Source organism: Phascolarctos cinereus, unplaced genomic scaffold (assembly GCF_003287225.1).
Source record: "Phascolarctos cinereus isolate Bilbo 61053 unplaced genomic scaffold, phaCin_HiC Scaffold_5;HRSCAF=322, whole genome shotgun sequence".
NCBI lineage: Eukaryota > Metazoa > Chordata > Mammalia > Diprotodontia > Phascolarctidae > Phascolarctos > Phascolarctos cinereus.
The window spans coordinates 140,761,699-140,776,320 of record NW_027555958.1 but is presented as its reverse complement, the minus strand read 5'-3'; the positions used below and the strand labels follow the sequence as shown (position 1 = coordinate 140,776,320).

Sequence of the window (14,622 nt, the reverse complement as noted above, 5' to 3'; positions counted from 1 at the left end):
CTCCTAATTAGTGTCTCAGGTGAGTGGAAAGTTATAACCTATATGTGCTAGAATAAAGATTTAGGGTGCCTTCTGCAATACCTTTTACATGTAGCCCTCCTTACCAAGCATGCTGCGATGCCCCAGATGCTGAGTTAAGAATCCTTTAGGAGCAGTCTTAATTCTTTAGCAGGACCTATTTGAAAATGAGTATGATTCTCTCCTTGACACTAAAGGAAAGAAAATATAGACAGATCTTCCTCACCAGGCTCAGGCTTTCATCCTAGTGGGACTACAAAACTGAAGAAAGAAACTTTGAGTTTAGGCATTTTGAGAACTTAGGCAATATAGATCTAACTGACATGACTCAAGACTAAATTTGTGCTTGTTTTACCTGTCTCAAAAGATCTCAGGGCTGCTTATTGTTTTAATTTATCATTTAAAATAATGACAAGACTATAATAAAGCTCTAAGTTATTGTTGTTGAAAAATTAATCACCCTCCAGCCCACCTCAGCTAACAGACAGCCATCACCCAGCCCAGATTCGTAGGTCCTGCCAGAGTTTATACTCCCCTGGTACAACCTTAAAGAACTGTCACATCCATAGGATTTGAGTTTTTAAGGAATAATAACAATCATGACCAACCCCACATTTATATGGTGCTTTCAGGTTTACATAGCGCACTGCTCACAATTTTGTGAGGTGAACAATTTTACTAATTGAAGCTTGATGTAATTCAAGTGATTTGATCAAAGACATACAGTGTTCAAGTGTTCAAGGTCATATATAAGCCTGTATTCCTTACTCCAGATCTGGAGACATAATAAAGTAATAGCTTTTACTAGGTACAGGTTTTTTGGTGTTTTGATTCCACAGAAAAAAAAATACTAAAATGGGAACCAAAGAAAGTTTCTTGTCAGTATTTAAATTAGTAATTTAAATTTGAACATTTCAAAGAAAACTCCTGAATCACCAATTAAATTCTTATATCAGTTACTCAAAGGAAGCAAATATTTTTGTAAAAAATTTATTTCTCTGTAAATACAAATCCAAACATCAACAAACAATACTCCAGTGGAAAAATACTAGCCATTAACATTGAAAACTTTCTTTTTATTTAATAAATAGAACTTTGGCATTCAAAATTCTAGCTGTAAACCCTATTTTTTAAAATATAAAACCCCCCCAAAACACACACACACAAACAAAAACAACCCCTTTACACAAAGAGGCAAGAATGATAGGCCTGAAGGCATAAGCCATCCAGTGGCTTCACTTCCTTTTTTACAATGACTGCATTTCAATTAAGTCATGACAACTGTATTTACACATGAGGTATTCTGAACGGTTCAAAAACTGAACCCAATTTACTAAAACTACCAGTCATAGAGACTGATCTAATAATACACACTGCTGTGCTTTTAATGTAACTGCCTAGCACCCTACTTCTCACACCTATGCAATACTGTAACTAATAGATACAAATGAATACATTCTGATGGAGATTCCTGCTCACTTCACAGGGGTCAAGAGCTCAGCTCCAAAGACAAATGCCTAGGACCTACTCCTATATTTATTAAATATTTCTCTTTGTTGGAAAAAAAAAAGCTTAAGAAAGTCTAATTAGAGAAGAAACAAGGTGCAATAATTATCGACATTCTTAAAGCTTACGTAAAATGGAAATGAACACGTATACTGCGGGCAAAAAGGCACAAGGGTGCTGACTGTATACAAATGTGGAATTAATATTGCTAATGAGTTATCGATTTGGAAATCTAACCATATTCAATATTAATATTTTAATTAAAAAGGTAAGTGGATCCCAAAATTTATTTTTCCCCTTTAAGACAAATGCCTTTATGGAAAAACAAGATTAAAGACAAGCAAAATTCCACAGCAAGATCATTGGGGGTTAGGACAGGTACAGCTGTCTCTTTATATACCAAGTAGGAAAGCTCTTCTCTTGCTTGTGGAGAATAGAAATAAACTGCCAAAAATGGAAAGAGAATTAACTTTGGCTCTTGTGGCTGCATCTACTGGCAGTTTCAAATTGTTTAGCCTGAGTGTGGGGATCATTCTAAGAATTGCTTATTACTTTAATTACAAATATACAATGATACAAACCAATACAACAGATGCCAATGAAACAAGCTAGATGCGTGCCGAAGCAACAGCTACACTACATAAATACGTACAGTTCAGGGCCTCAGCTGTTCGTTGCTCAAAGAACAATTACTGATGTTTTAAAGTACATTTTTAAATACAGTAATTTCTGTAAAAAAATATGCTCACCAATTCCTACAAATTAATCATAAAGCTATACATAGGTTAATAATTAAGTCCACTAAGACAGAACTGTACAGTATCCACCATCATCAACTTTTTTCCAGCCCTTGAGATTGTCTCTTAATCGCTACTGAAGAAAATTATCATGACTAAAGCACTTTAACAAACTGTCCATGACTAAAATTATGTCACTGTTAATATTAAACAACCTTGTTACATATGTGAAATGGGTCCACAAAGTGTTTTCAATCAGGTAAACAATCCAGCATATCTTACACCATCAAAGCCTATTCTTCTTCCAATCTGATAGGCCACTGTAAATGAATATAGATTTGCCAAGAGCTCAATAATACCAAAGAGTATTTGCTGACATCAAATGAATGATAACTATTGTGCCTGTGAGGTCAGGAACTTTGATATGCAGAGATTAATTTAGGCCTTTGATTGAGATACCTGCCATTTATCTACCTGTTTTAAAGTGAAGGAAGCAGACTAAATCCACATTTCAAAAATTAAATGACCAATATTCAAAGGTTAATACAGTCTGATTATTAAAAGGCCATTTCTAAGAAGCAAGTACATTTACAGTCACAATAGTGCATTAAAAGGGTTTTTCACACTAAAGAGAACCTTCAAAGTAGGTTAGATTTAAATTCTAAATATTTTCTTTTCATATACAATTGCAATAACTTCTGAACATTTACAATTCCAAAGTAATATTATTATTTCAACAGGCTACTGCAGCATTTCTGGCTGGCCCAACTCACTCTTTTTCTTGAGTCTTCCAGGAAAACAAAACCAAAATCACTATTTTTTTTAAAAGTGTGGAGAAAGTAGCACTATACTAGAAGGGGTGGCCAGGGGAGCGGTGCCCCGTGGCAGGGAGGAGTGCACAGCACCAGAGGTGTTCTTTAAGAAATAGTCTAAGATGATTTCAGTTCTACAAACTGAAGGCAACAGTACTAGTTTGCCAGTTTTCCATTAAATTTACCTTTTAAAAATGCTCATGACAAAGTTACTTTAGTGCAAATTAATTATACACTTTAGAACATTAACTTATTAAAATAATAATACCCTGAAAAGATTTCATGACAACTAAGCCAAATGAATAAACAGACCTGGAAAAAGGTTGACCGTTAGGATTAAAAAAAAAAAACACCCAACAATTTATTATTAAACAGCATAGGAGACAGGTGATGTAATTTGGTGATTGTCTACCCCAAGTCCAGTGACTTTCCAGTTCCAAGAACTGGGAGTGGTCTATCCCAAGGGACTGTACTTATTCTATCTGCTTTACTGTCAAGGCATTTCCACCAATGCTGATATTTTAGAATTTCAGTTCTATAGAATAGAGAGATAATTTAACTATTCTAAAATATAATACCCACTCATTCTAAAGTTTCATCTTTGCATCATGTATTTAGATACAAATTTACTATTTTAGTGCCTTATACTAGAGGTGGTATTTTTGTTTCCCTTAAAAAATACAAATCAAACACATCATTTGTTCTCTCTGGTGCCTATATCACTCCATACTATATTAAGATGCAGACGAAGATATCATTACTGCACTGAATTAATGATCCTTAGTGACTGAGTCAGTACCTCCTTAAATCACCTCAGTTACTAGCAAGGGAGTATTTTACACAGGCACTGGGCAGAATCCAAGTTGAATATATCAACACTGTTACTTGAACTAAACTGTAGAATAATTTATACATGAGGCCTGCCTCTAAAAATAATGTGACCAACAGTTTAAAAAAACCAAAATATTATCAGATTGAATACATGAAAATAAATGTTGTCTGAAAGCAGTCACCTCGAGTGGCTATGTCTCTATTCCAGTGATGCTTCCATTGCTCAAAACATTTGTGGACCTACTCTTTTGTAGATCTTTGCCTTCTAGTTTGAGAGCTACAAAAATATTATACTTCACTTATATTGTTTTTACAAAACAATTCAATACTAACCTTTTAGTAACCACATTTGGCTCTAAATAACTTCCAGTCATTTCCTAAAATTAAACTCCCCCTCCAATAATCAAGATTTCTCACAATGAAGTTATTCAAAGAGGTGTGTGCCATAGATTCTGAAGGAATCGTCAAAAGAATATTTTCAAAAGCATTTTAGGCAATGGCTGCATTTTGGGGTTAAGTGCATAATTTTTGAATTAATTTGGATGCATATAATTCAATTATGCTTATTAAAAATTATTTATGTTACCTTAGACTCACATATAAGTTAGAGAACTAGCATGGTCAAGGGTTAAATGAGAAACTGTCTCAATGGGTGCAACTTGGTACAACAAGGAAAAGAAACCAGCTAAGTATGGTTTGTATCTTTGTGTTGGTGAACATCCAAATGTGACACTGAAGACTGCAGCTAATTTTTTCAATAGCCTTCAATTTGAAACTTTCGCAGACAAAAATTTTTATATGTTAAGAATCACAACCAAAGCTAGTATTCTTAATTTCCCTTTTTGGTGATCATCTGCAGTGTTTATGGATGTCTTAACTTTAAACAAAGCTTTATGTTCACAATGTTCTTTTCAGATAAATAACTTACCCTACCTCCTCAAGAAAAAACCAACAGGAACTACTATGTAAAGATACAAGCACAAACTAATGCTAAATATCTCCTTTGCTGGAAAAGAATTCAAATGCTGAAACACTCACTCATGATGTTGATATGTTTCATCATATTAAACTTTCCCAACTGTAACAGGTAGCTTGAAAGCATACTAAAAAGTAGTTCACTTGTCTACATACTACTACAGTCTAATCCCTACAACTACATCTTTCAACAGCATGATTGTTCCAATAACAAAAGCATCTTCCATGCCCCTAGTAAAGGGGGAGATGTTGTAAACTTTGCTTCAGTTAGTCCTTGAACATCCTAAATGTGCAATACAAACTTCTATTGGAAGAAACAATAAGTGGAGATACAATCAGTACCTTCCTTGTAACCTTTGCTTTAACTCTAGAAACCTTTATAAACATTAAAATGCCATGGGAGTAAAAAAAAAAGGAAAAAAAAACACAAAAAACAAGACACCAACCCTACCTCTTTATCTGAATAGCACTCTTCACAGCTTGGTCCTACAATCAGTAGTTTGAGAATAGAGATATTTTTTGTGTAGACTTTATCGTACTTTTCAAATGATGATTTGAAACATGTGGGTTTTTTTTTTGCTTGATTAAATAAGTTCCATTGTAACTATCTCCCAGTCCCATCCTTCCCTACCCGAAAATAAAACAACACACAGAAAAACCTTTATGCAGGTCAAATAGAAATGCAATCTTCCAATATGGTTCCTGAACAGAAAGATGAAGAATAGTTAACACAGCAGCATTGGGCAATGAGTCATTATTGCTGTGGGACCAATACTTTATCACTGGGTAATGCAGTTGTCTCCCATGTCCTGAGCATAGCGGTCTGATATCATAGTCCTTAATTCATCAATCTCCTTCCGTAACTGGCACAGGTCTGATAGTTTTTTAGTCAGTGATTCCGGGCTGTGGTCATTCTCAGTCTCTTCAGTTGAAGAGCTCATAGCTGTGAAAATAAAATGAAGAAAAGTAGAACTTTCCCACGTTTTCAAGGCTATTTTGGAATTTTCAATTTTATTACCTCCACAAATATAATGCTATGTGTTAAAAAGTCAAAACTCAGGTAAAAATTATGCATCAATTTTGAATCTGTAAAGAAATTAAAACATCATAACCATTAATTAGCACTTATAGACCCCTAAAATTTTGTTTCCATTTTAAATACCTTTCTAGGGTATTCAGATAGTTGTTACACTCATATTCACATATTTGCTAAGTGTTTTTAGTAAAGTATCTGACATAATTATTCTATCTTTGTGAGAATATATGATAGTGCAGATATATGAAATTCAGAACTGGCTGAAGACTAGACCCCAAAACTTGTCAATACTGACATGGTCAACTTGGAAAGGTCTCTGTCAGAATACTCCAGGGATTTCTACCTGACCCTCTACCATCTAATATTTTCATTAATGACTTGGATAAATGTAAAGATTAAATGTTTGTAAAATTTGGAGATGAAATATAAAGTCACTAGCCAAGATGCTATACGATATCTAGGATCCAAAAATCTTTGACAGGATAGAATGATAAGCTGAATCAAATAGAATGACATTTAAAAAGGATCACATTTTATTCTTGGGCTGGAAAACAAAACAAAACAACTGTTCCATTACAAAATAGGAGAGGCATGGCTAGACTGTAGCTGGTCTGAAATGATGTGGGTGTTTTTATAGACAGAAAGCTCAATCAATGACTCAACAGTGTCATCTGGCAGCCAAAATAGTTACTTTGATCTTTGGCTGCATTGAGATGCATAGTATTCAGAACAAAGAAGTGACAGTCAAAGTGTACATTGCTCTGGTCAAAGTATATCTAGACTATCATGTCCAGTACTGTACACTACACCTTAGTAGTGAGCTGGTGAGAGATAAAGTGAGGGTGCTCATCTTAGAGATGACTTGAGAAGACATAGTAGGGATTAGATTTCTGCTTGGTGGAGGTTATAGAAAGTAAGATTTACACTTAATGAAAATAAACACTTGCTAATGACTACAGCTGTCTAAAAGTAGGATGGGCTACTTCAGGACAGAGGTTCCCACTTACTGTAGGTTTTTAAGCAAAGGATGACTGCCTACTTGTCAAGATAGGCTGGAGAAGATTTGCTCAGGTAGAGGTAGGACTAAGTGTCTTCTAAGGTATCTTCTAACTCTGAAAATCTGTGCTACTTCACAAGTGCTCTGAACAGTAGTTCAATGTATTAAAATTCAGAAAAAAACATCCTTCTCTGTCTTCTCTCTGTACTCAAGCACCTGAATCTTTTATTTGGTGCAAGACAGATAAAAGATGTACATGCAGAGTGGGCAAATCTGGCATGTAAGCATCTTACCTCTTAAAATGATTTATGTTCGTTTTAGACATCAAAATGTTAACTTCCAAATTAGCTAAGTTATTTCCATCATATTCAAAGAAAGAATTGCAAGGCAGTGCAGGAGAGTAAAAAGAACAATGGTGCTAGTAGTGAGAAAGCTGAGTTTGAATCCTAAACATGAGGCAGAGACAGATTAAATAACTACCTATTAAAGTCAGTTTCCTTAGCAGTAAGATGGAGATTTAAACAACAATTTCAACTACTCATCTCACAGTGGTGTCATGAAACTGCTTTGTAAACCCTAAAATGCTCTAAAAATGGGTTATTTTAGTCACAGTTCAACTGTAGGTTTTCACTACTCAACAAGAACAGGACAACAGACTCATTCTGAAAGGGAGAATTATTTGATTTTTAACACAGGATACAGCCCTTCACTTGGGTAGATAATTTTGGACTCATTTACTCCAGTGTTCCTCTGTATATGTACAGAAAAATAAGAATTGCTCCCTCATGTCAATTACACTATATTAATCCAGACAATCTCAAATTAAGTTGTGGTCTTTTTCATTTGACTTTTCATGTATATATCATACCCCTATTACATCATGGTCAGTACTAGGACATGATCTATCTTACCTGTTTCATATCCATTCTATATCAAATCCTATAGGACCCAGGAGCTTTAATATAAAACACTGACCACCATCATCACAAAGATTTTTTTTGGGGGGCGGGGGGCGTGAGAAGGTAGGAGGATCAGGGAGGGAAACTGATGGTAAATGGTTAGGAGGCCCAGAGAGCATTTGAACTTTTTACTCAGTAGCCTGTGGCATAACACTCCTTTGTAAGAAAGTAGCTGGTTCACCCACTTACAACTTCTTTCTCTCATTACACAAGAAAAGCTGTGTTTAGGACACTAAGGAAATACCCAAATGCTCTTTGGGTTCAGAAGTTCACAAAGAGACAAACATCACCCTTCCAGTGAAAGAATACCTTTGTTTCCTCCTCCTTGATCACCTTCAAGCCTCTACAGTTTCCCTGATAAAAGCCTCCCCTTACAGCTTAGTGGATACGTTTTGAAAATTACTATGATCAAAAGCTTCATCCCTCTGCACTCAGCATGGAAATAAGCTTATCCAAATGTAACTGTGCTGGTCTTCTAACAAGAGAGACAGGTCTACTGGACTCACACTCACCTATCAATCTGCAAAAAATTAATGCATATTCACTGAGAAGGGAAACATTACCACCAAAGATCTATAGGCAAGAGAGGCCAATTCACTCAATGTGACTTCTTTATTTATTTATTTATGGTTAGGTCATCAATCCATAAAAGTAAGACAGGAAATTAATGACAACTATTCTCAGCATCCTCTTAGAAATTAATAAAATATAATGTTTTAAAGTGCCTTAAACAAGGTCACTGGCCATATCAGAAAAGTAAGAACATTTGATTCCCGTTCTGTACCTTTGATTCCCTTTGTGCACCTTTAGCTTCCAGATAATCCTAATTAGTCTGAGGCAAGCAAGAAGATTTCCTAGTTCTGCAATACTGAAACTGGTCTGGATTTGCATCAACTATAGACTGTCAATGAAATGAGAAGTCACATACCCATCTATATCCACAGAATAGTTCATGGGCTAGAACTTCAGAGACTGAGCTCAAATTGTGTGTGGATCTGTTGTTGGTTTGTTGTTTATGACTCTGTGTAATTCATTTATGTCACAAAGATATTGTGCACCATAGCAAGAGTAAAAAGTGAAAAGAATCTAAACTAAGGATGAGGAGATTAAAGAATCAGAAAATCTTAACAGCAAAAGTGACCTCAGACATCACTTAGAGAAATCCCCTTCACTTTAAATATGAAGAATCTGAGATCAAGAGAGATTATAAGGTATGTGTGAAGTTAAGTGGCCAATATGAACTTAGAACTGAAGTCTAATTCCTTCGATAGTTCTACTATACCATCCTATGAGGAATATGTAGTTATGTCTACATAACTACAGCAAATTAATTTCTCTATGCTTTAGTGTCTTTCCCATAAATCATAGGTCATGCCTAGTTTCATCTTAATTTGAGGATAAAATGAAAAAAGGGAGTCATTTTTGTGTTATATAAACCCAAAGTACTATAAGAGGAAACAGAGACCAAATATAAGCATTCTGTTGTAGTGGACAGATTTTCTGTTTAAGAAGAAAAATGCAAGAATAAGATGTTACTTACATCTGATTCCGAGCAATAATGAAAGATTAGGCTCCTTGCCCTGGGCTCTCTGGTTAAGAATACTGCACAATGCTTTCAAGTCAAACAAACAATGGGTCATTTCCTTGAACAACTGATCAACCATGTTAAAATTCAATAGTGGCTGTAGAGATAAGTCGGCCTGATGCTTGGACTGTTTCTCTTGCTGTTCTTCTAAGACAGGAGAATATTCTTCACTTAGTCTTTGGTTCTGCATTGGGGTAAAAGAACAAAATAAGGAGTTAAATGAAAAGAGATAAACAATTAAAAACACAATAACAATTTTAATTAATAAAACATATGGGATATATATTCTAAAACAACTACATTTTCTTTTTAGTTGTGAATTTAATAGTAATCGGCATAATAACATTAGCTGCGGATGGATTGTCTTCACCAAAAATTAAGAAAGGATCATTTTCATTTATTTTTACAAAAGGTAACACTTCCTTAAATTAAAATAGGTAACTTATGTTTCAAATGTAATCTGCGGTTTTTCTACTCACTTCAAGTAATGTTTCTGTTAACTTCATTATAATCTTTTCTTTTTCTTCTAGCTCTTCCTCCATTTTCTGAGTTGCCAATTTCTCTTGACAAAGTTTCTCTTGCATAGACTAGAAAAGAATCAGGAAGGATGTCAATACTGAAAGCTGAATATCAAAACTAAGCAATGAGGATTTTAAAATTAATTTGTTCTTTTTTATGGTCCTCTACCCTTCTTGCACTCTTTAGGTCATTATTCCACATAACCAGAACAAGACCACTCACTGGAGAGGTAATATACAAAGCTTTTTCTTATATAAAGAAAGAAAGGGTAAAAAAAGCATGAAACCTTAAACTGTTGTTTAAATATTTTATTCCCAAAAGGCCCTTTTCAATAGCAAAAGTATCTTAGCGACTAAAATTTGTGCTAAGTTTTCTTTAGCTAACAAGGTAAAGTTATTTTAATCTTTATTTTTCCATTATCAACAATGCACCAAATCTTGCCTCCTCTGTAAGTACTATTTTCAGCAGCCGATTTTGCTGCTAAATTCACAAACCAAAGGCCTATTTTAGATCTTTGAAGTCTTATATTCTTTTGTTTTTAAAAATTAGACTATATAGGCATAGGACACAGAAACATGAAGTAGTGTTATTTTTTAAATCTTCTTTACAGTAGTAGGAAGGACATTTTAATACCATTTGGGTCATTCCTCCTAATTAGTTTAATTTTCAACTATAAACCTAAGAAAAACTTGTCACAAAATTTGCAGTAATTAATGAATGCTGTAGGGCCTCTCATTGACTTAATTCATTGACTATCAAAATCAATACATGTACAAGTAGAATTCCTTTGAACTATTTTTAGAACTATATTCAGTCTCTTTAAAAATACTTCAGAAAAATGACTACTTGAATACCAATTAATCTATTATGAAGGAAATTCCTCTCTCCCCATCCATGACTCCATCTCTGGATTAAACATAAACACAGACAGAATGGATATTAACACTGATTAAATAAAGGTTTTTGGAATATCAATGCCTTTACTCATTCATCTGAGTGAGTGATATAATTTGAGCAGTTCATAACTTTTTTGGTGTCACGGACCTTGTGGGTAGTCTGGTGAAATCTACAGACCCCTTCTCAAATAATTTTTTAGATGCACAAAATAAAATACACAGGATTTCAAAGGGTAATGATTACAATGAAACACAGTCAACAAAAAAATTTTTTTTATCAAGTTTATTGATTCCAGGTTAAGAATCCCTGATTTAGAAAGTTCATTGTAACCGTTTACATTCAATGAATTATAAAGAAAACAAAAACATTCTAAAAGGCTTACAAATTGTGACACATAGGAAATGTAATCCAACAAAGTCTTAGAAATTTGGGTCAAAAGGAATACTACCTATCCAGGAACGCATACATTTGCAAAGCATCCTACTAAAAGTGAATCTTAAAACACTGAGAGTTCTCCTTTCATGGAAGTTTATACTTTTAGATACTGGAATTCATTTATAACTGTAGTCATCTACACTGTCAGTAACATATGGCATAAATTCACCAGCTGATAATTACTCAACTATATGTTACATGCCTGGCATATTATTTGGATAAAATTCAGAATAGTGTTCAAAATGCTAGCTTCTGATTACTCCTAACTGCATAAAGATGTTGCCTGTATATACTGAGATAACTAGATTTTTATAGTTGTATGAAACTTAAATAACATTTTCCTTAATCCTCTTATAAGGAACAAGTTTAGTAAGTTTGTAATTTGCCCTTCATAACAATTTAAAACCATAAATTTTTACTGGTTTGAAATAAGAGTATGCAATACTTGTAACTGTGCATAGTTTTCAATTTAATATGGTGCTAAACTTATTCAATAAATAGCAAGAGAGTACATCTGTGGTTAATATGTTGACATGTATGACTATCCATTCATTATGTGATACACATTCAGTCTTCTCTTGATCAAACAAAAGGGCTTATCAAACAAAAGGGGGTATTATTGCTGGTAGTTGTAAGTAGGACAATTGGATTTGGATGATACATCAAAACCAGGCAAGCAAGATTCAAGAACACTTTGCAAAAAGCAATTTAATAATGGAAAAAATCATGTACATGAGATACCTCTCCCTGAAGAACCAACTGCTATATGATTTCTAGCTAAGAAAGCTTTTTTCTTCTCATAGATATTATGCTTCACTCAAAGCATCAATGCTTCTCCATTCTGAACTGTGTGAAAACTGCATATAATTTCTTTTTTAAAAACTCTACCAAATCTATAAGCTTCACCAAATTCAAATGTAATGTAATTTAAATATAAAACCAGGGCTCTCTAAAATAAAATTGTTAAAAACAAAGCACCATGCTATTACTCATTTAAAACAAAACAAAACAAAACAGGGTATTTCTGAATTAATGAAGAATGCTTCCAATTTCTTGTGCACTCTTTACACATAATGTAGGAACAATGTGTTTAATTTTACTTTAGAAGGCATATTTGTGAATGTGTCTTGCTTCTGACATCATATGAACTAAGTATTTAATCATTTCTTAGTTATACAGGAAAGATAGACAAATGAAGATTTTATTTTTCTCAAAGATTTACTTGCTAATGATCACCGATTAATTAAAAAAATTTTTTTAAAGATTTCATGTCTGCTGCAAACTAACTTATTCAGGTCTCCATTTAAAAAGTATTATAATGAATGTTTTAAAAACATTATTGATGAAATTTACCTAAATAAGGTATAGCAGTTAGTGCTAGACCTGTAGCCAATAAGTCATAAACTTAAATCCTGCCTATGGTACTTGGAAGTTGTTTGACCCTGGAAGTCACATAAAATCTCTCAAATCTCAGTGTCCTTACCTGTAAAATGGGGATAATAACAGTGTCTATCTCTCAGGGTCATTGAGTATCAAATGAGATAATACATGTAAAGTACTTTTGAAATCCTAAGGCATTATGTAAATGTTAACTGTTATTATTATTTGTTCATGAATAAAATGATCCATTAAAATAATTTACATATAAATCTGTAAAATACAGAAATTTAAATTATCAGTCTATTCACAATATTTGTCATGCATTTCTAAAACTGAAAACTTAAACACTGTTTACCAAACACTATTCTAAATATCTCAAATCTCCACTGGCCTTACATTTCCCATCTTACTAGCGTATTCAGAAACAAGTTTACTAAGTTATTAGATGCAGATATCTATTTGGACCATCATTTTCTAAACAGTTGAAGCTCTACATTAAAAGTGGATGACATACTAGATTTAACTTAGATAACATTCTGTGTAAGTTTATTCTTCTATTTGAGAGTGTGTGTGTATATATACATATATATGTATACGCATGTGTGTGAGTGTGAGAGAAGTATATACATTCAATTTTGACCTTTCCAAGTCTTTTTACATATTACTCCTCTCCATGCACCATTCTATCCAGCTATCCAGGTTATTAGCTACAAAAGCTAACAACTGCACTGTGACTTTGGGACACCCTCTATATCAGCAAAACTGAGGAATAAAAGTATTACTGAACACATAATGCATTTCACTGAGAATATGTGAAAGATTTTGAAAATATATGGATAGAGCATAAAATATGTGAATATTTATCTTCAAAATGCTAGCCAGATGCTGACTCCTGCCCAGGAACCCTTTTCCACATCCTTACCTCTGACAGAGATAGCCTCTCTGAGGGCCACTTCCCCTTCACAACAGTCAATGGTTGCAGACCATCTGCCTATGTCATAGTTCCCCCAAGGTTCTCATGGCCTGCCATCTGCCTTCTTACTTTGCCTGTCAAACCTTAAGTGCCACTTGGTTTTTCTATCTGCAATGAAACTGAATGCCACCTTACATGTTATCTCACAGAATCAGAATTTGAGCTCGTTTACAATAGGGACCGTCTTGGTTTTTCTATCTGCATCCCCAACACTTAGCACAGTACTTGGCAAAAACTAAGTACTTAACAAATGCTTTTCCATTGCATTCAAAACACTTTAAATAATAACAACAACAATAATAAAAACAATAATAATAAACATTAATAGCTAACATTTATTCAGTGCTTTAAGGTTTCCAAAGTGTCTTACCTATTTGATATCATTTTGATCCTCACAATAACTAATCTCTCTGAGGTGGGTGCAATTATTCTGATTTTATAGGATGAGGAAACAGGTGAACAGAGGTTAAGTGACTTGCCCAGGGTCACACAAATATGAAGCATGAGTCAGGATTTGAACACTGATTTTCCTGATACCCAGTCCAGTACTTTACCCAGAATGCCACCTATATGCCACTAATCTTATACATGAAACAAAATTTAAAGATTAAATAAAAATGGTAAATTGCCTAATAAAATATTAAATCTTTGAAATTTTAGTCTACTGTCATTTCAGCCTTCTTTTTCCTTCTTTTAAGTGGGTTCATGCTAAGTCAGATTTTAAGCATATATTCTAACTAGCATAAAAATTATTATTATCATAATAGTTCCTTGAAGCAATATAATATAAATTTCCTTTTAAATGACAGATATTTGCATAAAAGCATACTTAGGAAAAAACGTCTTATTCCTCTAAGATGAGCTTCCAAGTGCTTATTTAGTAAAAGCAAATACCTAGTTCACTAATTACTGAAACATAAGTTTTGATATGAAAATTGTAATCAAATTAAATGTGGGAAAAG

General features: G+C 33.8%; 1 protein-coding gene across 2 annotated transcripts in view; it reads right to left on the bottom strand.

Annotated features, from left to right (window-relative positions):
* Positions 1–992: 992 nt before the first annotated feature.
* The window catches only part of CEP85L (centrosomal protein 85L), a 166,545-nt gene continuing 152,915 nt past the window's right edge, over positions 993–14,622 (bottom strand). For both annotated transcript variants that reach the window (XM_020971597.2, XM_020971599.2), the window contains exons 11-13: positions 9,936–10,043; positions 9,412–9,640; positions 993–5,822 (exon numbers count right to left, since the gene is read on the bottom strand). In XM_020971597.2, coding sequence (XP_020827256.1) covers positions 5,659–5,822; positions 9,412–9,640; positions 9,936–10,043 — 501 coding nt within the window. In that variant the 3' untranslated portion in view covers positions 993–5,658. The remainder of the gene's footprint in view (positions 5,823–9,411; positions 9,641–9,935; positions 10,044–14,622) is intronic.